Source organism: Chinchilla lanigera, unplaced genomic scaffold (assembly GCF_000276665.1).
Source record: "Chinchilla lanigera isolate Chin_1 unplaced genomic scaffold, ChiLan1.0 scaffold00019, whole genome shotgun sequence".
Lineage (NCBI taxonomy): Eukaryota > Metazoa > Chordata > Mammalia > Rodentia > Chinchillidae > Chinchilla > Chinchilla lanigera.
In genome coordinates, this window is record NW_004955420.1 from 2269549 (window position 1) to 2296082 (window position 26534).

A 26534-nucleotide genomic window follows, 5' to 3' on the forward strand; every position below is an offset into this window, starting at 1 on the left:
GTTAGACACTGTCATAAATGGAATTCCCAATTGTTCATTGTTGGTGTGTAGAAACACCATCTGGGTTAATATAGTACCTTGTAACTACTGAATTTATTTATAAGCTCTAGTCATATGTGTGGAATTTTTAGGATTTCTACATATTAGATAATGTCATTTGTGAGTAGATAGTTTTACTTCTTCCAATATTGATGCCTTACTTTTTTTTTTACCTAATTGTTATAGTTAGAACTTCCTTACAGTGTTGAACAGCAGTGGTGAAAATAAATATTCTTGTTTTGTTCCTGATCTTGGGGGGAAAACATTACATCTTTAACCACTGAGTCTGATGTTAATTGTGAGTTCTCAAGGTTTAACCTACTAAATAACAGAAACTATGGAAGTGTGTTCCCCATATAATAGAATCCATGCCAACTGGGAACTTGTTAGAAATGTGAATATTTTCTTACTCTACAGTTGTAGAAAGTAAGGTCTACCATCTATATTTGGAGACACTGTCCCGGAGATTCTGATTTAAGAACTACTGTAGTAAAGTTCTTTCAAGTTAGGACTTGGGCTTCATTTTCTTTGTATTCCTTTTAGTTGCCTTTAGGGTCAGTAAGGCTACCAAAGTGTCTGCATAGTCTCTTAGCTTGTGTAAGAGTGTTGAGCCACCATGAATAATTTCAGATTTAATCTTAGACACTTAGAAGACTTTTCAGAAAATTTTATATTTTGTATTCAGTCTCAGGCCCATGATAAGCAGCATATGTGTTTTTATGTAGACAGTTCAAAGATTTCCAGAACTACTTCAGAAAGTGACAAGAATTATGGAATGCATTAGAAGAAAAGAGGAATATTTTGAGGAGTATTAATGGCAATATGTCTTTTTACAATAGTAATTTTTTTAAGCTTATACATTTACCCTATTTTTAGATCACCTCTAGGTGCCTAAGCTTTCCTTTATTTTCTGTACTGTGGGAGTAGAGTCCTAGGATCATTATATTAATTACTGTTGATTAAATAATTAAGGTGCTCTCCAAACTTTCTGGTTCAAGTTTTACTGTAAGCAAATGAAAAATCAACTCATTAACAACTGTTAACGGATTTTTAAGATGTAAGATTATGTGCTTCTATGTCAAATGTTTTACTGACTATAAACCAATTTTAGGTCTTGTTTTTGCCTCACACCTTATTTAGCAAAAATAAAGAATTCTTGATTGTTAAAATCACAGTTTAAAACCTGAAATTGATCAAGTTTCCAGTATTTTTTTTTTCATGGAGTTACTTGATTGTCCATAAATATTATAGTTGCAGTTTTAGAAATTGTGTATGTGACATTTTTCATCTGTCTATGGACAAATATATATGCTCTCTAGCTGAATTTCTTAGTTTTTTGCATCAAAAGAACGAAAAACCTTCCTTGCTTGGTACATTTATATACTTATAGCCCATGTTGGTGGTTTGAACAAGAGAACTTCAAAAACTTTTCAACTGTATTCGAAGGGCTGTACCTTTTAAATGTTGTTTTTGATGAGGGTATGGATAAAAAAAATAAAGAGCTGAGTTTTAGATGTCTAGGAAGGGAAATTTTCTAATTAGGAAAGGTTACAATAGAATGGGACATTCTGAAACACAAACAGTTGAACAGTAGATAATAAATTCACTGATTGAGAGATAATATTTAGGAAGACAATAACTTTCTCAAACTACCATTATGAATAGGATTTTATTTTGCTTGTTTTTAAACTCCAAGGAGCCTGGAACTGAAGTGGTTTATTACAGAAAGGAGAGGAACCTGGGGTTCTCAGGCACAGTTGAAACCATCAGTGTGTATCTCAAAATGTCCTTTGAAATGGTTTTGATGACAGTGGCAGGAGGAAGGGGAAATGCGCATGTTAAAGCCATTTGGCTACTCTTGAAATCAAGGCCAGGAAGAAAACATTTTCTAGCTGTAAATCACTTACTTTTCCTACATTCTTTAAAGCATTTTATACAAATGACTTTAACAGTTTTAAGGGTCATGCCTGAGGTTAAGAGACTGCATGGTATACATCTTGGTGATTAAAAAGCAATTTTTTATTGAGGTAGTAGCACTTCTGTTCACATCTGTGCTGTGAAATATTTATTTTACCTGCTGAGAAAGAATAGCCCCTTAGCTCAATATTGTACAGTGTACATTTACAGATTTTATCTGTCACAGGACATACAGCATTAAAAAATTTTAGTACTTAAAATGTAATTGTAGCAGAAAAGAAAAAAGAAATAAGCCATCAATAAAATTATGAAACTCATTGTAAAGAGTAATGATGATTAGTGAGATTTTGGTTAGGGATTATTGTGCCATATGCTGCATATACTATTGAATTTAATTTTTAAGTTCAATCCTACAAAGAGGAATTCTTATTCTTGAAACTATTGAGATAAGAGGCTCACAGAGACTAAGTGAATTAATTGCTCATTAGTTCAGACAGTGGAAGTAGTGAGATGAGGTATAAAAAACCAGGCAGAGAGCATGCTTTTATGTCTGCTTTATGGAGCCTAGTATATTGACCCTTGTGTTTCAGATGGTGCTCAGGCTGACAATGAAATAATCACTTTTGATTTCTTTTTAAGTGAGTGAATTCAAATAAGAATACAAAGTAAATACTTAGATGTCTTCATAGCTGTGGCAATAATGCTGAAGCTGGTGAGAAAGACAAACTTGGAAACCATTGCCATCACTGCCTGTTGGATATGTTAGTTTAAATTATACTAAAAAAAAATGTGATCTTGTAGTAATCCAGTCTTTGGTGGTTGTGGGGGCATGCTAGAGATTGAACCAGGGTCTCATGTGTGCTAAGTCTGCCTTTACCACTGAGCTGAACCTCTCCCCTGCCATCTCCTAGTGATCCATTCTTCTACATTCTGTTTTTGTGCTTTAAATTATTGCCAGTGCGTTAACCTGGAAGAGAAAGATTGTCCTTTTTTTATTTTATTTTTTTAAGGTATCAGATAGTTTAGTGATTTGCTGTATAGCCATTGAACTTGCATTAAACTCACAGAGTTTGGAATTTTTACTTGAATATTTTGTGCATTTCTGCCCTACTTTCATGATTTTCCCCTGTATTTGCTGACCTGTTCATGTGCACACCACTGTCCTGGCTTCTCACCACTGCATCCTCTCTTGTGTAGTAGTAGTAACATTGGATTGTACTGTGATGTGAAAGATGCCTTATGCTTACATATATATGCAGCACTGGGTAGCAGGATCTGTCTTCTTTTGCCAAGTAAAGTGTTCTCTGGGTTTTTGCTTCAGCGGAGCACTTTTCATTGCCAGCAGCACAGCACACATTAGGAGTAAGCAAATAAACAACACAAGGTGCTTGGAGCCAGGAAGTCGCATTGCAGACTAAAACCCCATAGTTTTTGGATTGACTTGGGAGTAGGGGAGCATTGTCTATCAAATGATAAACCCTGAGGTTCTTTCACTTCCAGGGTGTCAAATTGGTTTTGATGTTATGACAATCAGTTTCTTTGTAATTAAATATTAACTCATACTATGTCTTGGATAACTGAGTGTTAACCTTGCCATTCATTAGTTTTCTTAGACTTGTGATTAACATTCATTGAATTAAATATTTTGGAACTAATCTTGTACTGACTTAATGCTTTACTTTGAAATAAACCAAATGAATTGACGTAAATATTCCTAGGAGTGCCTAATTTAAAAAATAAGATCTGTTGTTTTTCTGTAGTTTAAAGGTCTCTTCCAAATTAATGGTATGTTATAGTAAATGAAAATATAACTGAAAATTATAAACCAAAAATCTGCAGGAGCTTTTTAAATAAGAAGAGAAAAGCTCATTTCAAACTTCACTTTAAAAACATTCATTAATAATACATTTTGTGTAGGCCAAAAATAAGGTGGGGGAGGGGGTTTTCTGCTTCACTATTAGATTTAACAGTAGTCTTGACTTATGGAACTTGAACCTTTGTAAATACTGACTATTTATGAAGTTTTTTTTTTTCTGTTGTCCTTGAATTGTACCCGTGGAAAACTCCTTTTCATTTATGGTTTCAGGTCACCAGGATATGTCAGTTATTGAAGAGAAAGTAGGCAAATGATTATTTTAGTTTTGATGGCACATTGAAAGTACCAGTGATTATTTTGAATGATGTATGCTTTTTCAACTATTAATAGCTTGTTCTTACCTCTTTTAGGACCTGCTGAAGTTCCCATGATGTCACCTAATGGATCCATTCCTCCCATTCACGTGCCTCCAGGTTATATCTCACAGGTACGATAGTTGATGGACTTTTCCACTTGCTATGTGTGCTGCCACCATTCCAGAAAACTGTATGTTGATGCCTCAAAAACTTACGCTTTGAATTAATTTAGTTATGGTAATCCTAGGGTTGCCATCATTTGTGTAGCACCATGTGACACTTCCTTCAACTTGCTGCACAGAGTGCCGGAGAGTCAGAGAGAAAGAAACAGATGGGCTACAAGGTTGGCCAACTCAGATTTCATATCTAATCACCTGATGGTGATTCCTTCATGATGGAACGTGCTGTAGAAATTTCCTGTCACCTGCAATACAGCTTGCTTGGAAAAGTTTTTGTAGACTTAATTAGTAAAACCAAAGATGACATTGTTCTGTGTCATGAGAATCTTACGTCTTCTATACTGTGACATAACCTGAACCTGATGAATTACTTAAGTATAATGTGAGAGGTGGGTTATTTGTCCTTCAGTTGCTCTGGATTTTGGTTTTCTCTGAACTAAAGAATGGTAATAGCAACCTCAAGGATATATTAGAAAACAGAAATGATTTCAAGGTGTATTACACTCCTCTACCTGGGTAAGGTGTGAAGTGTTTGGTGTCCCTCAAGGTGCAGTGGATGTCTGCTAATACTTATGTTTTTGCCTGAGTCTCAGCAAATGTCTCCCTGCCTCTCTCTACCTAATTACATTTCCAAATACCTCAGTGATGTTTTTCTTTTTTCCTTTCTGCCTCCTTTGTTCTTTGTTTCCTGCTTAGAAGAACATTATGTATGCATTGGAAAAAATTAGTGAAAAGACCCAGAAGGATATTTTAAAAAATTTATAAATATGCGACCAGAGATGATAATCACTGTGTTGACATTTTTTAGCTTATCGCCTTCCAGATGTGTTTTTTATTTCCTTTTTTGTATTCTTTCATTCTCTCTGCCTCTGCTTTAAAGTGGCTTAAAGCTGAAATTTTCATTTTTTAATGACTTTTGCTGGGGTAAAAAAAATTGGCAGCTGCATAGGCAAATGGCTGAAGCATGGGCAAGAATCAAAGATTTATCCTTCTCTCATGTAAAAATGTATCCATTTCTTCACTGTAAGGCATAACACAGCCACTAATTTCATTCTTTCCATCCTTTTATGTGAGCCAGTGTGACCTTTTTTTCTTCAATTTTTGAGTAGCCAGATTGTTGGCAAGTTTTCTGCCTGTTGCAAATAAATGACTTGTTTTACACAAGTCTTTGTAAGAAAGAATCGCTGGAGGGAGAAAAGAGTGCAGAATAGTCTCTTCCAGCAGGGACACAAGATGATGAATGACATTCACGTCACCAGCCAATTAACAGAAAAGAACAAGGAATGTAGAATTCCATTATGTCTCCTGCTCATTTATTTTGAGGAAGTGTTTCATTCCATTGAACACACTACAGTTCTCACCATTATAACAACAAAAATAACACCTCCTTTTATGCTAAGGTTTGCCACAAGGAATACTAGTTAAAAATTGAACATTTTAATGGCAAGAAGCTGCAGTGTGCACTTTCTTGTTAATAGTGTTGCTGTAATTATAATAAATGTAAAACATTTAGTGTGAATCTTAGGAAAAATGAAGAATTATCAACCTTGATATATTTCTGATTTCAAACAACTATTGAAAGTTGAAGTAGAAAGGGTAAAAGCAGAGCTGTAAAGTCACATAAAACTAATGATGGGAACATAGTGACACTCTGTCCAAGCTGATGATTGTGGTAGAAAATGCTAGAAGATGCTGCAAGCATAGTAAACAAAGAACAATTTAGATTTGCAGTTGAAAGGGAGGAACCAGTAATTCTGTAAGGCATATGTATAACTTTTCAGTTGGGCTCTGTGACCAGAAGATGGACTCAGTTTACTGACCTCTGGTGATAGATTATATCTTTAATGATACGTTGCAACAGCGTATCTGAGAAAAACAGATTCATATGAAGAAAACTGAGCAGATAATTGAATAGGATGTGTGTATATCATCTTCTTTGAGGTTGGCAACATATACCCATCAAAGGTGTGATGATAGTAGAACTAAATATAAAGTGTTTTAAGAGACTTCTCATCATCATGAGTCCTAAAGAGCAAATTATCTTGTTGTCATAAGTTGTGGAGATAATGAGTATATTTAAAAGAACAAAAACACCCCCCACCCCCCCACCCCCCGCCGAGGGGGTTGGCTGGAAAACATGAGAGGTGCTCAGAGCTAGTTTATCCCCTACTTATCAGTTCTGTGTTTCATGCCCCTAGGCCTTTTCCTGATACATTTATTCTTGTTCACATTTAAATTTGTGTGTCCATTGCATACAAATAAAGTTCTATAGTATGGTGGATAAGATCCTTAAACAGTCAACTGTGTTCTTCTTTCACACTGTGACTTGTTAAATTTCTGTTCCCTGGACTCATTTTGCCTTTCCTTAACTATATGCTTTTGTGCCCACTATTGTGCTCGTCTAGAATACTCTAGAGCATTTGATGGTGAGTCTATGGCACATGTGCCGCAGGTGGCTGTTTATTATCGTTGAAAGCTCTAAAAGGTTCACCATCACTGTTCTAGAGCCCTTCTTTGTCTCCTTCTTACATTACTACATAGCATTGTGTGTGCTAATGTAAAATAGTATATCCACTTTGGGAAACAGTCTGTTGATTTCTCAAATGGTTCAATGTAGAGTTTACATATAGTCCAGCAATTATACTTCTTCAGTCATTCTGTCAAGTGAAACTTGCTTCCTCATTGTGACCCTCTTAGAACCTCCAGCACAGAAATAATTGTTCACATACCTTTGGCATACTGTCTGTATCTGTCATGGAAGACAGTGTTTTTTATAATAATCCCCAAGTTTTCTTATTGCCTCATGTGGGTTGTGTCTCAACATCTAGAACACTGCTGGACATGTAATAGGTACTTAATGAATGTTAGTTATAATCCAAACTTAAGTGCAATAAGTCTTGCACTACTTAACATTTCTGCCAATGACAGACTACATGTACTATAGTGGGTCCCCTGTGATTGCATTCTCTAGGTATATGGATGCTAACCTAGCTTGTATAAATATAGTCTCTGATGTCCCCACAATAAAAATGCCTAATGACCCTTTTACCAGAACATATCCCTGCCATTAAGTGATAGATAACTGTATGAGAGAGGTTTATCTTTATGCTTTAAAGATCATCTTAATGCAGATTTGAGTACAGGAGTGCCAGATATCTGGAAAATCAGAGCAGACTGATTTGTACTTACAAGTAATGAAATGCTCTGAGTGTGTTTTTAAAAGACAGAGGAGCATGAACATAGTTCAGTGGAGGAAAAATGACTATTTTTAACAAATAGTGCTAGGACAGTTTGATATCCATATATGCAAAAAGAGTGAAATTTAACCTTCTATCTTATATCATACAAAATGTAACTGAAAATTTATTATAAGCATAAGAACTAAAACAAGAGGAAAATTTTATAACCATGGATTAGGCACTGGATTTTTAGATGTGACAGAAAAAGCATGAGAAACAAAAGAGAAAAAATAGATAAATCTGACTTGTATCCATATTAAATTTTTTGTGCCTCACAGAATACTGTCAGAAGAAGTAAAAATATAACTCACAGAAAGTATGTGCAGATCATCTATGGAAAGATTGGACTTGTACCTAGAATATATAAAGACCTCTTAGAACTCAAGAGTAAAAGACAACCCAATATGAAAATGGGCTAATGATGTGAATAGATGTTTAACTAAATAAGCTAGAAAAGTGGCCACTTAGCACTTGAAGAGATGTTCAGCATCTTTGGCCATCAGAAAAATACCTATTTGTTGGTCATAGAGCCCAACTGAAAAGTTAGACAATGCCCTAAGATAGCTGTACTGAAAACAAAAAAACAAAAAAACAAAAAAAAAAAACAATTACTGTACTCATGCAGTGCCTATGGTAATATAAAATGGTACACTCACTTTGGAAAACAGTGACAGTTTCTCAAACGCTTCAGTATAGTATTGCCAGATGATCTAGCAGCTACACTCTATACATGAGTGTTCATAGCAGTATTACTCGTAATAATTTTAAAGTGAAAACAGCACAGATGTCCATCAGTTTATGTATGGGTATATATACTACAATGTGATGTATGCATAGAATAGATTATTATTTGGCCATAGTATTTGAATCAATGCTAAAATGTGGATAAGCTTTAAAACAGTAAGCTAAGTGAAAGAAACTAGATACCATAACTGCATATTGTATCATTTCATTTATATGATAGTGGGTGTGTAAGTGTGCTCACAATGGGCAAATCCAGAGACGTGATTGCTAGAGGCCAAGAGAGGGAATGTAGTGTGTGTTTTGGGGTAATAAAAATGTTCCAGAAGTAGATAGTATTGCTCATGAAACTGTGATTATATTAAAATCTACTAAATCAAACATTTAAAGGATAGATTTTTACAGTGCATAAATGATATCTCAATAAAACTGTTAAAAAAGAGAAAGGCAATGGCAGCATCCCAGTTATGTATCAGCAAATATAAGGCATCTGTGCAAGAAGACCCTGCCTGTTCTGTTGCCATTGGTTGTGGTAAGTGGTGGTAGTAGACACTGTGTCCACCATGCAGGGTATGAAATGGTTTAGTTACTCCTCTGGTTGTTACCATCCTGTGTTTACATATGGGGAAGCTTGACTAGAGCCAAGATTGCAAGCCAGGCATTTCTGATTACATTAATTTCTTTTCCTCCTGTAATTTAGTCAGTGGTGGAGCTGTCTTGATGGATTCACTGCTCTCTGGCAGTGTGAGTGTGGGTGTATGGTGGGCCTGCTTACATATTCATCTTCCTTACTCAGACATCAGCTACTCGTTTATTAGATGGTCTGTTATTGTAAGAAAATTGAAAAGGGAGGCAGGTAAGCTATTAAAGATAGTATATTAGTTACTGAATCAATGCATAAACTCTTGATTATAGTAAGTTCATAGTGTAAGTAGTGGAAATCTCTTTAAAGATAAAATGATAAAAATACTCAAATAAATTCAACAAGGTGCAAGTGTAAGTAATGAGCAGATAATCTTACGGAAGATAAATTCCTGGAGTTTAACAGATAGCTGTGAAGGTACCGTGGACAGCACAATCTTTGATTCCTTGGATTGAAAAGGTTGAACTGGTAGACTTTAAAAATGCTGTAGACTTCAGGCAGGAACACAGTGCAGTCTTATTTTGACTCAGTGGCCTCTGATATAGTGGGTCTGTGGGTCTGTGTGTGTGTGTGTGTGTGTGTGTGTGTGTGTGTGTGTGTGTGCTTTGTTTATTTTCATTTGGGTTAGGGGGCTAGGAGAGGTTCAAGGAAAAACATGACCTTTTCAACTTGAGAGAAAATAAAGGCTAAATTGTTGTCAGCTATGAAAAAGTAGATTTAGATAAGAGAGAATTTAGTCTTCAGCATCTCCATTAGGCTTGAGACTGGGTAAACAGAACAAGTAGTGTAGCTGGGAGGACATGGACATTACTTGGAGCTATCTTCCTTCAGATTCTACTTTGGCTACTTCTTGTGTAACTTTTACAATTCCTTTTAACACAAATGTGAATACTCACTTGATGAGGTAGAAATAGAGAGAGGACTGTGGTATGCACACTCAGTAAGTGACCTTATAATGAAAAAAACTGTAGTACAACAAATCCAGTGAAAGTTTGGCTAGGCTTGCCTTCCTAAATCTACCTCATGCGGCATGAAGCAAATTTCTCTTCTCATTGTATATTGGCCATGGTTCTCTTAGTTTTTCTCCATCATCATTAACTTTCTGAATAATGTATATTTAAAAATTTCTTAAGCAGATGCCCAGGGTTTTATTTTCCATGCTTCTGTAGTAGCTTATGATACATTTTTTTGGATGTTATAGGAAATTTTCATATTGACCTAAAGATTAAAAAAGCATATAAGGCTGGGCATGGTGGCTCATGCCTGTAATCCCTGCACTCAGACTGAGGCAGGAGGATCATTGAGAGTTCGAGGACAGCCTGGGTTATAAAGTGAGCTCAAGGCCAGCCTGAACTGCATAGTGAGACCCTGTCTCAAAAAGACCTGTGTATATATATATATATCAGATATAAATATAGTATATATTATGTATATATATGTGTGTATATACATACATTATATATATAATGTGAAATACCTAAGTTAATGTTGCATCATTTGAGAAACCATGTTTTTCCAGATTAACTGATACAACTCCAAAACTTTGTGTAGTAGTCAATATTTTGGGTAGTAGTCAAGTATTTTTGCTGTTACAGTGGAGGTATGGTATACTTTTTACCTCAGTCCATTGTTTTGGGTTAATGTTGATATTCTATTTCCCTTGGTCAGGGAGAGAAAAGGAGTACTACATATTGAAGAATACATGTAAATTTTGATGTGGTTGAACATTCTCCAGTGGATGCTGTTTAAAGACATGACCAGAAAATTCAAGCCCTTATGAATACATACTGTGTCCTGCTAGGTGGATACCATGGAATGCTTTCCCCATTTTGCTCAGCCAACTCAGTGAAGCTATAAGTGTTAGCTTCAACTACTCTCTTTGTAATTATAGTCTATGATTAACTCTTGTCTGTTTCACCTTCAATATTGTGAAAATATGAGCACAAATGAAGATAGGGATTGCCCACTGCCCTAGCAAACTGAGAATTGGAACTTTTGGCTGCCAGTAGTAGGAGAACTGGCTTCTCTTCCAAGCAGCACCTTTTCTTAATGTATTGTGCAAGTTTCCTCTGTTTGAGCTGTTTCCCCATGTCTCTGCTCAGCAATTTCTCTTTGTAAGATCCTAGCATTGGGACATAATAGAACACAGGATTAGAAGGAAGAAACACAGACCCAGGGGGGGCTCTGTGCCAGCTTCTTGTGTGACTTTGGGAATACTAAGTTACTTACTTGGATGTATTGCTTGCTTTTTTACTTGGCCATTGTCTATCTTATTTTAGCACATAAGCACCATAAATGCAGGGACTTTGTGTATCCTGTCCACCAAAGATCTCCAGTTTCTTGACAGATACCCAGCATATCATAGGCATTTATCAAAATAAAGCTGGCTGGCTGGAGTCATGTTTATACTATGAAGGAAAGAAGGGAAAGGAAAGTATTTAAGGATGTGTGAGTTTCTTTTCTAGTCTAACATTAGCTGATTCTGTTCAATTCATGTTGTTCCTTTAAAGGGTGATCAAGTGAGAATATAAGCGAGTTTCCAAAAGCAGTCACTACCAAAACAGTGTGGTCCACTCTGTAAATGTCTGCAGATAGCATTCTCTGGGCTAGAATATCATTCTTTACTTACATACAAAAATGGTAGTTGATTTTCATAATAATACTGAGGCAGTGTTGCATCCAGAAGTAGCTTTTGAATCATTGGAGTTAAATTAGGTACCATATATTTGATTTTATTGTATAGTTCTGAACTGTCCTAGGTGGATTTAATATTCTTGCACATTCTTTGAAACTCATCAAATTCTCAGTCTTTAATATTAGTTATTGGGCTAAGGCTGTAGCTCAGCAGCAAAGCACCTGCCTGGTAAGCACAAGGTCCTGAGTTCAATTCCTGGTACCAAAAAAAGAAATCTTAATCTTTGTTTTAATATTAGTTATTTTGTTCCATGATAGATATTATCTGAGTATAGTCAGAATAGATTCTTAATTGCCTCCTGTGTCAAAGAACTCATTGGAAGACTGGTGAAACAATTTCAAATATAAAGTGCATAATTCATGAGATAAAAGAGACCAGTTATTCTGAAATACATTGGCCAAATCTTTTTTTAAAAGGTAAGATAGTAATTTTTGTACTGCTTTATTAGCTCATTAAATAATATTGAGCAGCAAGCCTAATAACTATGATTTATAATTGTGATGAACATAAATGTTGTTATCTCTAACATGGTAATGTGATATGGAAATGTGAGTTTTATTAGTAACAAAGCCAAAGGTACTGCTAATATTACTGTAACTTGAAGGAAATACTAAATTTCAGTTAGAGGTTAATGAAAATAAAAATGTAATTTCTAAATTCAGAGTCCCTTGTTTTCTTTTCCTCTTACCCTTGGGGAGGAAGGGACTGTGGATCTGTCAGGGCCTTCAAATCATGTGTAATGGCCCACAGTAGGTGAGTTATAGCAGTACATCTGAAACTTAGACACTACCTGCCACTGGGAACGGCAACATCCCATTTCCTTATTTTATTTCTCATACCCATCTTCTCATCCAAGTGGGATAGTGCAGGAATAGAGAAAGCCTAGGTTTGAAAATACTTCAGACATGGGTTCCACCCCTATACTAATGAGGTAACCTTCATCAAATCTGTACCACAGTTTCTTGAAAGGTACAAGTATAATGCTTGGTTGTTCTTCTCTGGGGAGATTATCTGCACTGTGAAAGTTTTAAAATTGCATATTCTATGTACATGTGTAGATTATGGTTGAGGACTCTACTAGGTGCCTGTTGGGTTAGCTATGGAAGGCTCTGTTCTTGTGCCAACATCCCTGGAACAATCTGCCTTGTTTCTGAGGATATGAGAAGCTCAGCTGAGAAGATGTGATCGGCTGTCTCTGATTGATGGAGAGGCATTGCAGATTCTTACTGTTGATAGCTTTATTCACATCTCAAGACAGCTCAGCTGGGTACAAATTAAACCATCAGATCTCTACTTACTGTGTGTCACCTGACAGGTATTCTGTTCCTTAAAATAGCATTTCCATTTAGACTGAAATAATTGTTTGGCCTGTTTTGTTATTGACTGAAACTCCATGGATATAATTTTTTTTTTCTACTTGCTTGGTGTTATAATGTGCCATACATATTGGGAGGACTAGTTTCAATTTTTGACTTTCAAATTTTCTTTTGTTTTGATATTTAGATCAATGTACAAAGAAAAGTGATGGAAAAAGTATAGTATTTCTAGTCTGAATACTTGGTGTAAACTTTGTTATTTACTTAGCTTACTTTAGGTTTAGTTAATTAATTACACCTGAAGATTTTCTTCCATCCAGAATTTAGGTAGGACTATGATGTTGATTGGGTTAGAAGATCATATAAGTATTAATATGAGTCAGGGTCTGTGTCAGGCACTTTGTAAACTATTAAATGTAAACTGTATGATCTATTACTGTGACATTTGACTGTAAATCCAGTTTAATCAGGTTGCTGTTTTGCCCTCAGTGCTGTACTTTTCACATGTCCCTGCTTTGAAGGGAGGCCTTAGGTCTCAGCAGTATCCTGAGAAGCTCAGCACTTACTGAGGTATATGTGCCTGTCCCTATGGGGTCATCTAGTCTGGGTAGCCAAGGTACAAGATGCTGTTATAGCCAGCCAACTGAGGGCCTATCTTGGGTGTATAAGTTGTGTCTCTTTGTGAGTTTCCTTCATCTTTCAGAAGATGTGAAGAAATCACTACATTGTCCCTTAACTGTAATATAATAGTAAGTCATAAATAGTTGGACCAAAGAGATAACACAGGGAGCAAACTTATTTCCATCCTTTCTACAGCTGATGCTTTTGTACGCCTGGCTGGTGATGAATAAAATATAACTGCCCAGCCTCATTTGGGAGTGAAGTAGACCTTACACTGGAGATATATGGTCTTTCTGTATAAATGTACACCATTTAAAATAAGAGGATCAGGAATGATGGATATACAATTCATTGGGTTCAGATTTTTCTAAAATTTTACTTTGTATTTTTAAAGTGGTAGTTATTGAACCCAAGGCCTTGCACATACCAGTCAGGTGTTCTACTGAGCTATTCCCTAGACCTGAGACTGTCTGCAATTTGAGAGTAGAATGCAAGCTATTTACCAGTGTTATAGGGAGAAAAATTTGATAATGAATGTGTTAGTATTCTTGGCACATACCAATCTAAGGTAGATGAACATTATTCTTTGGGAGGGGTTCTATTTATTTATTATTTTACCAACATTTATTGAAAGCTTTGGATGTGCCCTTTGATTTTGTGGGACTTAGAGTCGGACTGTCATCTAGGCTAATGTAGGACAGCAGTGCTAGGTGGGAGAGTGAACACCAGTCTGGTTGGGAACAGTCTGGACCTGTTGTTCGCCCACTGTCTTTCAGTCCATCAGCTGTTTTGAGCTGATTGGCGTTTCTTTGCTCATTGCTTGCATGCTCAGTGTTATCTGAGACATCCATCCTTCCTGCAAGGGCCTGGTAACACCTTCAGACAGATTTTTAGCACTTAGAAATTGAGCTTGACTTGGCTTTTCCAAACTCACTTGCTCCCAGTGATTTGTGTCCCAGTGGCTCCGTCAGGCTGGCTGGCAGGCACACTGTGCCATGTCCTTGTTTGTGGACTTCCGTGTGTCCTTCTGCAGAATCTGCTTGGCCCACTTCCTGTATCATCCTGGCATTTCAGGGCAGGCTGATACTGTTTTTCTTTTGCTTCCTATCTTTTAAGCTTCTCTTTAGATTCTTACAGTTTTGCAGTCCAGTAGTACAAGAAAAGAGTTTCAGGAGCTGAAGAGTTTGTTAATATTCCTGTGGAACATTCCAGTTCAGTAAGGAAAACTACCTTCCATTGATGTTAGTTAGGAGAATAGATTACTCAGAACATAATTGTTTTTTATGAGATTCATTTTAATTCTGGACTCAAACTTGAGTTTTTCTCTACCGGTCTACATTTTTAAGCAAGTTAGCTTGATTTCCCTTAGCTTCATTCTTCATATTTCTAAAATGGAGATTCATGTACTCCAATTTCCTATGCTTCAGGATTGCTGGGAGGATTTAATGAGGTGGTAACATTGATAGTAGTCATGGTGGTAAGATTTAGCCTTTGTTTTGTGTCAGGCTTGAACATGTCCTGACTCCTTTCAGAGTGAGAATAGTAAAGCACAGCAGCAGGTAGTCAGTAGATATTGGCTGTGTATAGAAACCTTTCACAGCTCTTAATAACCCACGTGGCCTAATTCTCAAAAGTTGATTGTTTGCATATTTACTTCACAGCATCCCTAACAACTGTTAAACTTACACATAACAAAAACATTGGTATACAGACCAGTATGAAAGTTCTCATCCTGTGATTTAACTAGCTGTACTTCTTAATCAGGCTGTTGTGGCTTGGTTTCTTTAAAGTAAAATAGGACATTAATGTCTAACTCTCAGGTGGTTAGGGAAGTTAAGTGAGGTAGCTGGCAGAAACATAGGACTCTGTGAGGTCCTCTCTTATCTCCCACCCCAGATTACTAACAGTTAGCTCCCTCTATATGAGCCCTTGTGTCGACCATTTTGTCTGGCTTTAATTGTTCTTTTGGTTATACTTGTAAAACCATCCTGTAAGTAGTACAAAGATTATCCTTTTTTTTAAAAAGCATTTTGTGCTGTCTTCGCTGGCTGCTTAACCTTATGTCTAGACCACAGGAAAGCAGCAATCTTAGGCATATGGATGTTTTCAGTAAACACTTATTGAGCTGGAAAAAAAAAAAAAAAACAACATAATACCAAACTAGCTGGTATTTAGCATCAGGCTGACTTTCTTTGTTAGCCTGAAGAAGATGGCTGGATTTTTGTTGATGGAAGATAGATGCACGACTTTTTAAAGAAGAACCCCCTCACCCCAGGGCTTGTTGTAGAATTTAAATTAGGCAAAACTTGAATTCAAGCTTCCTGCTCTGAGACCCTGATAGATGGTGTATTAGTTTACTATGGCTGCTAGAACAAAGTCCCACAAACATGGTGGCTCACACAACATGAATTTATTATCTCGCAATTCTGGAGGCTAAAAGTGAGATCAAGGTGTTGGCAGATTTGGTTTCTTCTAAGGCATCTCTTTGCCTTGTAGATGATGGTCTTTTTGGTGTCTTCACATGGTCTTCCCTCTCTCTGTGTCCCAGTTCCCCCTTCTGTAAGGACAGTGGTCATATATTGAATCAGGGTCCACCCATATGACTTTGCTTTAACTTAGGTACTCTTTTATAAGCCCCTGTCTCCAAATGCAGGCACATTTTGAGGTATTGAGCATTAGGACTTCAACGTAAGAATTTGAAATGTGGAAAGCAAAGTTCAGCTCACAAAAGGATGCAATGTGAGAATCTAGCACAGTGTTCTTTTTCACATGAATGATACTTAGAGCTGGGAAAAATCTAAATGAAGAATACTTGTTCTGATTTCAGAAATCATAGTATTTTGTTCTGATTTCTGTAACAGCACTTACTAAGACCTAGTATAATGTTTTACTTTGTATTATCCTTAGGCTGTGTAGATGAACCTTACTGTTTAACACATATTTTTCTCACCTTTGAATATTCAGTACTTAGTATGTGTTGTGAAATGATTGTTGAATTGATACAGGTGATTTGTCTGTCTTTGAACACAGTCACAATTTTATTTACCCCCAAAGGAGATAAATCTGTCTATCCCATAGTCACCTATAAAGATTGAAGGCATATTTTAATACCTCAACACTTTTGGGCTGAACTCCTTCAGATGTCCAAATTCTTCTGCTAAAATTATATATTTGTGCAGCATCTTTATTAAACAAAGATATTATTGCCACTATTTGCTGAGTTGTTTGTTCTTTTGCCAATTATTATTGATCTCCAGTCTTGATTATTCTTTGGGGGAACATAGGCATAATTTCTTTAGATATTTCACAACTGAATTTGGTAACTAAAATATTTCAATTAATGTTATGAAAGACAAGTTAGCCCAATATTAATAAATACATATTTTGAGATTTGTGTACTCATGTTAGAATTAACATTTCAGTTTTCGAAATGAAAGATAGGCCTAGGTTTGGGAAGAGCTGTTTTCTGAAAGTGTCCCATTATGCACAAACATGTAAATATGTTTCACAAATACTACCAAGTAAATTAAGATAATTAGAAATGGGGCTGTCAAACAATTTTTATGTGTGTTGGCAATTTTGGTTTCAAAATGTTACTTATGATGTATAATCAGTTTGGTGAATACTTAAACATTATTTCAGTAAAAGACGGATTGTCATTAATCCCCTTCAAAATACTTGCCTCCTACACTTCAAGCACACTTGTCCATTGTTCTTAACACTTTTTGAAAGTTCTAAAGGTTCTATGACTGTCTTTAGTGGTGCTGCCCTGCCTGCCTTGATGTCCTTAATCAATTTGAAACAATTACGTTTCATAATCATTTTGACTTTAAGGAAGAGCCACAAGTCACATGGTGCCAGATCTGATGAATAAGGTGGATGAGGACACACTATAATATTTTTATGAGTCTGCCTTTTGTTATGTGGCACTTGGCAGCAGCATTTACTGTATTTTTGATCCTACCTCATAAAGATACTCATAAATGAGGACTTCCAGAACTGCTTTGAAAAGTGTCAAGAATGATGGGGTAATGTGTCTTGTCATAATTTTTAAAAAATTACATATTAACCATGTATTTTGATTACACCTCAATTTTCTAACTAGAAATCTGTTTTGGTTGATCGTGAGAAGGGTGGAGGAAGGGAAGGAGAAAGAGGGAGAGAAAGGGAGAAAGAGAGAGAGCGGCAATTTATACTGCAGACTGACATTTACTAAATTTTCTGAGTAGTACAGATGTTCTTAGAGAACTAAAAAGGCAGTCTTTTAAGCTCCTTCATTTTTGTAGCCCTGCTCCTCATTGGATGTGTTTTCTTTTTAAATGCTTTTTGATGAATCTTTTTAAAGTCAAATTATATGAGAAAATAGTGACAATTTTTACTGTAATGACTGCTGTTGAAAGTGCAAGGTGATCTTCATAACTTAATGGGAGCCTTGTTCTTATTTTATTGAAGTACATGTGGTGGGTTGATTATTGTAAGTTTTACACTCACTGAAATAAGAAAGGTTGTATACCTCTTAAAAATAAATGTTTTCATGGATCTTTGAAGGTTCTGTGAAAGTCTCTTGAAAGAGAAACATCTGGACTATGTATTATGCATTTTTTTAGTAGCTATTTGTAGGTGGAGAAGGAAAGAAGATGCTACAATAGTGCATGTGCCTGGTGAAAACAATACATTGATCATATTTATACTAAAATTACATAGTATGCTACCAAACAGCATATTCATGTTCTGCATTTTAGACAAAAAAAGAAGGTACTTTGCAGATAATTGTCAGTATATCATGATTTTAAACCCTGTTTCACATATATTTGTAAGTTAGCAGTGGTATACTAGTAAATTGGTTAATGTGATTAGCTTAACCAAGTCTCAGAGGAGTAACTTTTATTGAAGAATACTGAAAGATTATATCCTGAGCTTCCATGGAGACTATGATTCTGAATCTTAATTTTAAGGTGTTAATATTGTTTTATTAAATGAAATATTAACATAGTAGAGACTTCTATGTTAGTAGGTTTCTTGAAAAAAGAAAGACTGGGGCTGGGAATTTAGCTCAGCGGCACAGTGCCTGCCTGGCAAGCGCAAGGTCGTGAGTTCGATTCCTGGTACCAGAAAAAAAAAAACAAAAAAACAAAACAAAAAAAAGAAAGATTTTTGTTTTCTTAACCTAAAGATTAATGGCTGTTAAAACTCAAGCTAAATTTATCTTGCACACTAAAGTATAGACTAAACATTTGTAGACTTGCCAATTTGGCTTAAGTAGTATTTTTAAAACTGAAGCTAAGCAGGGTTTTTGTTTTTTTTTGTTGTTGTTGTTTATACATGATTAAATCATTTTTTTTTTTTTTTGGCCTATAATCAGCCTCCTGGTGTGTAATGAGAAATCCATTTCAAATATACAGGACTGGATTTTTATTTCTTAAAAGTAAAACTTCCTGTCAGAGTATATGCCTGATTGTTTTAAATACTGGATTAGACCTATTATTATTGTGTCTTTTTATGAGCCTGGTGCTGGCTTTAAATTTACTTTTTTGTTTTGTTTTGTTTCTTTGGTGCTAAGGGTGGAAACTAGAGCCTTGTGCATGCTAGCCAAGTGCTCTACCACTGAGCTCAGGTACCCTGACTCAGATCCCATTCTACTAGTTTTCTCAGTCCTATAGTTTTTTGAGGTCCTTGAAGCCTTTGCCAATTCTGCTTTAGATTTCAAAGCAGAGAGCGTGATGTTGGTGATGGGAGGCCATAAATATTGGCGTTGCAGTGCCTCAGTTGCTTGCTTTGGGTGAATCTGAAAACATTTAGAGAAACTATGGATAGAATGTTGATTGGCTTACTCTCATATAATAGGTTGCCCTTCCTAGGTCTTCCATCTCAACACTTGTGATGTTACACAGCTTGGGAACAGCGTCCATCTTGATTTAGGAGTGCTCAAGTGTCAGCCTTCATTTCATCCATTCTCATCCTTGGTTCCAGATTTTAAATGCGAGCTTCTGACGAAAATGCTTACTTTGTTTCCGAAAGCCTTTATGATGTTTGAATTGTGTGTGTTAAAAAAGGAATGGGGCAGAATGTTGTCAGATAAATCTAAAAGCCCAGCCAGGGAAATATGCTTACAAGGCCCAGAAAGCCTCTTTCTGGAAAACTATTGAGCTAATGATTATTTTCAGTCACTCACTCCTAACATCAATTTAAGCACACATTAAATGCTCTTGTAGGGGATATAGCTCAGTGGTACAAGTGCCTGCCTGGCAAGCACAAGGCCCTGAGTTTGATTCCCAGTACCAAAAAAAAAAAAAAAATGCCCTTGTGTCTAATCAAGTATTTAAAACAATCAGGCATATACTCAGATAGGAAGTTTTATATTTTAAAAATAAAAACCCAAGCCAGTGAAAGTGTTATGACAAAAATAAGATTTATTATCGGACAGTTGCATGTCCAAAATAGTTTTGTGGAATCAAAATCAGATGGTGGTTACATATTTCATTTTTGTGAATTTTAATAGTTAAATGTCATCACTTCTAGAACCCTTTTCAGAATTCACCTGAACTGGTTGAATTACAGAAAAAAAATGTAACATTATTTTTTCAACGGAGAAAAGAAAATTAAAACTAAGGGAAAGTTATTAATGCTGTATATATTTATAGTTTGTTTGCCGATAGTGCTTGCTACATTCTCTCCTTTTGCTTTTGTCTTCAGGTGATTGAAGACAGTACTGGAGTCCGCCGGGTGGTAGTCACACCGCAGTCTCCAGAATGTTATCCTCCAAGCTACCCCTCAGCCATGTCTCCCACCCATCACCTTCCCCCCTACCTGGCCCATCACCCCCATTTCATCCATAACTCCCATACGGCTTACTATCCTCCAGTTACTGGGCCTGGAGATATGCCACCTCAGTTTTTTCCTCAGCACCACCTTCCTCCTACAATATACAGTGAGCAAGGTAAGTAAATCATTGGTAGTGAAACTGATTGTAATACTTAGATAGCTCATGCACTCCCTTTTTGTTTCTTTTATAATAATATGTAGTAGACAGGTTCTCTGGTATAAAACTCCTGGGAAGTTCCTAGCTTGCTTTGTCTTGAATTGTGTCTTGAAGGATTACTTTGTGGGTTGCAGCCTTCTGTCTCAGTTTCCCCAAATTCCACCCTCCTCCTCCGGCTCCTCAGAGACCGAGGAGTGGAATAACCACTTTATGTTTGAGAAGAGAGGCTGTGATCTAGTCCACATTCCTATGTCCTCTTCACATGTGTTTATGTAGGAGCGGCCTGAAGCAGGACTGTGGGACATTATTTCTTTGGCATTGGTATGGCCCAGCAGTAAAAGGGAAATTGAAGTCTTCTGTGTCCTATTTCCAATGTTAGAAGATTATAAAATTTCAATATCCTTTGGGTTTCCTGGAAGATCTATCTTGGCAGAACCCAGAAATCCTCTCACTGTTGCGATGACCCTCCTGAACCTGTTTTTAGTTTGAGACTAGACATTAATTAGTGCAGCCGCAGTTTCACTGGTTGTACCTTGCAATGGAAAGAGCCTGAGGGCTGCCGAAAATATGTCTTTTTAAAGTTTTACTCTTGGTCCTGGTTTAAACGAAAGCCTTTCTCTGTCAAAATGGATGCTGAGAAACCAGATAATCAAAGGAAAAACTAGACTTTAGACTCTTGGACTTTGCACAGTGATAGTTTTCCGAGTCTGACTATGAATTGGAGCATTTTACTACTTTAAACATTCATTACGTTGGTTCAGATAATTGTATGTGAAATCCCTGTTACACTATAGAGTTTTTTTTTTTTTTTTTTTAAACAAGGTATCACCTTGCTTTCTCGTGCCTATATCAAGTCCCTTGTCAGTATTTTCCTTGCATATTCATTTCACATTGCAGTTTTTTCTTATTAACAAAAGAAAAATTTGAGATGAGTATTTTAAGTGAAATATCTTAGTGTAACTTAGGGATAGAGTTTGGGCTTTTTTAGTAGCCATAAAGGAATATAGCATAATTCAAAATAATCACCTATTTTTATAGCAGGTTGTGAGTAAATGATACCAAACATCAAATCAGTAAAAACCATAGCATTCTTAGTAATTTGATGTTTTTGGCTGGTCATACATATAATAAATAAATAAACCAAGTAGTAAGCTTACCGTCTGAAAATAACATTTAGATAAAAACTGAAAAAAAATTTAGTTAACTTTTAAAAAAGCACTCAGTGCTTTGATACACTATGCACTAAATATTTAAGCAGTTGTCCGACTCTGGCTGTATCTGAACTGTAATGATGCAGGAAGAGCCACAGTGCCTGACTTGTCCCCCGATAAGTCACATGTGCACTGCCTTATTTTAACACTTTGTTTGTGGGATGCCACTCAGTGACTGTTTTGTAAATGGTCTCCTTTGCAGTTTTAGGGGAGGTAACATTAGATTTAAATCACCATTACAATTCAATAAAAAAATTTAGCCTTTATTTCATGGCATATTTTGATTAATTTCATTAAAATAACGTAGAACTATAATGTACAAATAAAGTGGCTTCCTTTCAAATTAAAATCAGAAATTCTCTTTCACTCTCAGAAGTATTTAGAATTAGGTAGTAGTTTATATGGTTGGTTAGTCCATACATAAGAGACCTTTTTATCCTTATAAAGATATAGGACCCAATTTCTTTGTTATGCAATGTCATTTTTATTGATGCCTTAAATGATTTCAAACTGACTTACAAATTTAGGTTTAATCTGCATCTTTACCATCCTAGACCATAAGATTTAATTGTACACATTTGAGACCACAAAAGAGACTTTTTGAGACCACAGCTTCTTACCTTTGGCACTAGATTACAGAGGTTGCCTATGTTTCCCCTACATTTTCTCCTAAATAATTCCCTTGCTTTTGCATGTTTGATTTTTATTTTTATAATTTTTTTTTTTGTACCAGGAATCGAACTTAGGACCTTGTGCTTGCCAGGCCTGTTGGATTATTTTTGTTGGCAACTTCTCACTTCATTGTTTTAGTAATCTTCAAATATTAGCTCTTTTGAATGCCACAAATACCTCTTTATATTATGGTTGCTATGTGCTTTCCAATAGAAATGCTATTCTGTCTACAAGGATAAGTAGACTTTTAAGTATCTTGATTATAAGTACATATTCACAGTGGTATTTTGTTTTATTTCTTCCTAGTATTCCAACGACTAAAAACATTTTCACTGACAAAAATCCCACTCAGTGAACTGTTTAAGGACAATCTTATTTTCATTTTTCTCTATATTTTGTGAAAGATCTCTAAACATTGTATTTTTAAAAATAATTGATTATTTCTTGGTTGGTTAGAAACAATATTTTACATATAGCATTTTTCAAAAATATTTTTTATAATTTTATTAGTGTTTTATAATTCATTCTTCAGTCTCAGGTCATTTGACCCTTGAATAATTTTTTATTGAAAACATGGACTGAGCTTGTTGTTTGCCACATTCATCTGTTTCAGAAATAATACCACTGTATGGAATGTCTAGCTACATTACCCGGGAAGACCAGTACAGCAAGCCTCCGCACAAAAAACTCAAAGATCGCCAGATTGACCGCCAGAACCGCCTGAACAGCCCTCCTTCCTCCATCTACAAAAGCAACTGCACCACGGTGTACAACGGATACGGGAAGGGGCATGGTGGAGGAGGCGGTGGAGGTGGGGGCGGAGGCAGTGGTGGTGGGCCTGGAATCAAGAAAACAGAGCGGCGAGCAAGAAGCAGCCCAAAGTCGAATGATTCAGATTTGCAAGGTAAAGCTCGTGACTTTTGCCATAGTGAGATATGGAGGCAGGGACAGTCTAGAGGAACCATCTGTTACATAAGAACATTCATTCATAGGGTGCATTTTTCCTCTAGGAATGATTGGGTGTACCTCTCTGATCTGTTTCTTAGTAAGGAACAACTATTATATCATTTATTTTTTACTAATACTTCATGGTAGAAATACTACTTTCTTGTCACGGATGCCATGTAACTTTCTACGTAGTGAGTGACAAGTGTCTAAAGTGTTTTCTCATTCTCCTTTTTCTGTTTCACTTTAAGTAGGCAGATACAGAAGAAATCCAAAGTAGAGCAATTTTTCTAATAGTGTGGGGGTGGTTTAAGTCTCAAAATAATTATACTAATAAACCAGATGAAATTATGTCTGTGCTGTAGTAAAATCTATCATTGCATAACAGGAATCTATTTTTATTTAATTTCAAACATCAAAAAGTATTCAAAGGTCAAATAACCTGACCTTGAAGAAAGAAGTCTAAAATACTAATAAACACATCAGTTGTGGTTTAACGCTACCTTTGGCATTCTGATTGAAGTATTCATAGGCTGAGAATGAGATGGAAGAAGGAAGCTCACTGTGTATAGAGTGAGATATCAGTTGAAAAGGGCATGTTCTTTTATGTATTAATTTAGCTGAGGATATAGATCAGTGGGTTTGAGGAGGAAGATACTTGTGTGTTTGGTACTGAGTATCAAACTTAAGGCCTGTGGCATGCTAAGCAAGTATTCTACTATTGAGCTACATCCTTGGCTCTTGGGTGACATTTAGAGGCAACTTATTTTAATGCCACAAGAGGAAAAAATCAGACTTTTTATATAGGCATATAGAAAACTGATTGAAGCGAAGCAAAAACAAGACAACATTTTTATAAAGTGCATGAGTTTACACATACAAATTACTGGAGAAAAAGGTGGAACAACTGTCAAAGACATGATTATGACACTCATTAAAGTCAGTGATTCCTCATTGTGCTTCATCTAGGTAGTAACAGAATGTACCTGTAAAAATGTGTTTGTGAATGAAAAAGAGATGGAAGTTTTGGATGTGTGTTTATCAAGGGAAGATAAGCCTCTGACGGTGCAGGAGATTTGGCAAAACCACACACTGTCAATAAGTCTGTGTTATTTATAATGAGTGAATTTAGGATGCGAAAGAGGAAGGGTAAGACACACTGAAATGTGATTGTATTATAAACTTTTTCAGTTTTGTTCTTTTTTTTTTTTTTTTTTTTTTTTTTTTTTTTTTTGGTCTTTTTGAGACAGGGTCTCACTATGCAGTTCAGGCTAGCCTTGAGCTCACTTTGTAGCCCAGGCTGGTCTTGAACTCGCAACAATCCTCCTGCCTCAACCTACCAAGTACTGGGATTATAGGCGTGCGCCACCACGCCTGGCTCAGTTTTGTTCTTTATTGTTTTCTGTATCTTTCATTCTTTTGGCAGTTATTCTTAAAATTATTAAATAAAATATAAACAAGTATGTAAAAGAGCTCAGGGTTCAGCCTCTTAAAGGATGGTGTTCTGTCATATATATAAGGTGCCTAGTGTTCAATCAATTTTAGTGAAATGATGCTACAATTTCTAAGTTTGGAATCATTTTAAGAAAATATATTTTGATTAACACATATTTGTACATAGTTGTGAGGTAAAGTATGTTATTTTGAGTCATGTATATAGTGGGTGGTTTATTAGCAGTATTCTGGTTTAGCCATGAGTGTATAAGAAAATTCACACCAAAAAGTTAAGATATAAACCTGCCTATGGTGACCACATCGGCTGCGTTTGTTAATGCATGTTAATCTCAGCAGTCTGGTTGCTGATGCAACTTGGTGTGGAGATCCTGTTTTCATTTCCCAGCACTGCCACAGGAAGCCGAACAGAAGTATAAGTTGTCCGAGAGCTTATGAAGTTCGAAGTATTTTGACCTCTTGTTCTTTCCTAATTTTTGCCCCACTTACACCAAAGATGTACAGTAGATGACATAGGTATAAACAAAAGAAGTAGGTAAAATAAATCTAAATGAGACCCAAGGGGCAAAAAGAGAATGAGGGTAACAGAAAAGATGAAGCAGCATTGAAGTTAGCACAAAAATTAATGAAGTTATGGCTTAAATTTGGCAAAAACAAGTACTTTTCTTACATGTGCAGCTCTTTCATAACTCATATACACAAACATGTTATCTGCTCTATATTTTTATATTCTCCCAGTTGTAGGTGAATGCTGGGGTTTGCATTAAAATCTATACTGAAATACTTGCTTAACATACATAGATATATTTATAAGCATTTTAGTGGAAGAGAACATGTAATTACTGTGAACACTTTAAGTTCTTTGGTGGTGTGTAGAAAGCATGTTATTTTGTTGAATAATAATGATATCACAACCTGAGAGTTGTGGTGCATGCCTGCAGTGACAGCTCTCAGGAGGCTGGGGCAGGAGGATCACTGTGAATTTGAGGCCAGTCTGGGCTACAAAGTGAGTTCAAGGCTAACCTGAACTGCATACTGAAACCCTGACTCAGAAAGGCCCCCCAAAAACAGAGAGAGAGAGAGATCACTTTTGCTGTGGGCTTCTGGGAACAGATGTGAGGAGAAACACGCTTAGTCCAAACATGGTCTCTTGCTCCTTTTTTCATCGCATTGTCTGCCTTCTCAAAATCACTGAAAATTCTGTTGTGAACATGTTTAACCGTGAAAACAAAGAATCAGATGGGATATGTTATGCATTCCACTCATGTCAATAAAGGCTAAGCGTGTTTATATGTTGGATTAAAAAAAAATCTGTTTACCCAAATAGTTGAAAACTACTATCCCCACAACCCATCACTCAGTTTTGCTATGAACCTAAAACTGCTCAAAAAATCATCTCATTTGTTCTCAGTTTGTCGAGGTTTGCATACAAGGATGCTTTAGAGCTGCTTGTTGTGGGCCATATTTTTGGTTTTGAGCCTCCTAGTTGTCAAAGCAAGGAAGGAAACATTCATTAGGGTGAGCAGGCAAACAGGAAAGCATCTCGTGTTCTTGGGGGTCTGTTGTGTTGCTTGTGAATGCTACATGTCTGCTTCAGAATGTGGTTGTTAGTTCAGAGGGTCCCCAGAGGGTTCTTTCTGCTTTCTTTTGTTGTTTTTGTTTTTGTTTTTGTTTTTGTTTTTTGGTACTGGGAATTGAACTCACGACCTCATG

General features: G+C 36.2%; 1 protein-coding gene across 2 annotated transcripts in view; it reads left to right on the plus strand.

Moving 5' to 3' along the window:
* The window catches only part of Fndc3b (fibronectin type III domain containing 3B), a 261521-nt gene that overhangs the window by 95745 nt on the left and 139242 nt on the right, over positions 1-26534 (plus strand). For both annotated transcript variants that reach the window (XM_013513455.1, XM_005383007.2), the window contains 3 exons: positions 4183-4259; positions 20256-20499; positions 23038-23328. In XM_013513455.1, the coding sequence (XP_013368909.1) occupies positions 4183-4259; positions 20256-20499; positions 23038-23328 (612 nt within the window). The remainder of the gene's footprint in view (positions 1-4182; positions 4260-20255; positions 20500-23037; positions 23329-26534) is intronic.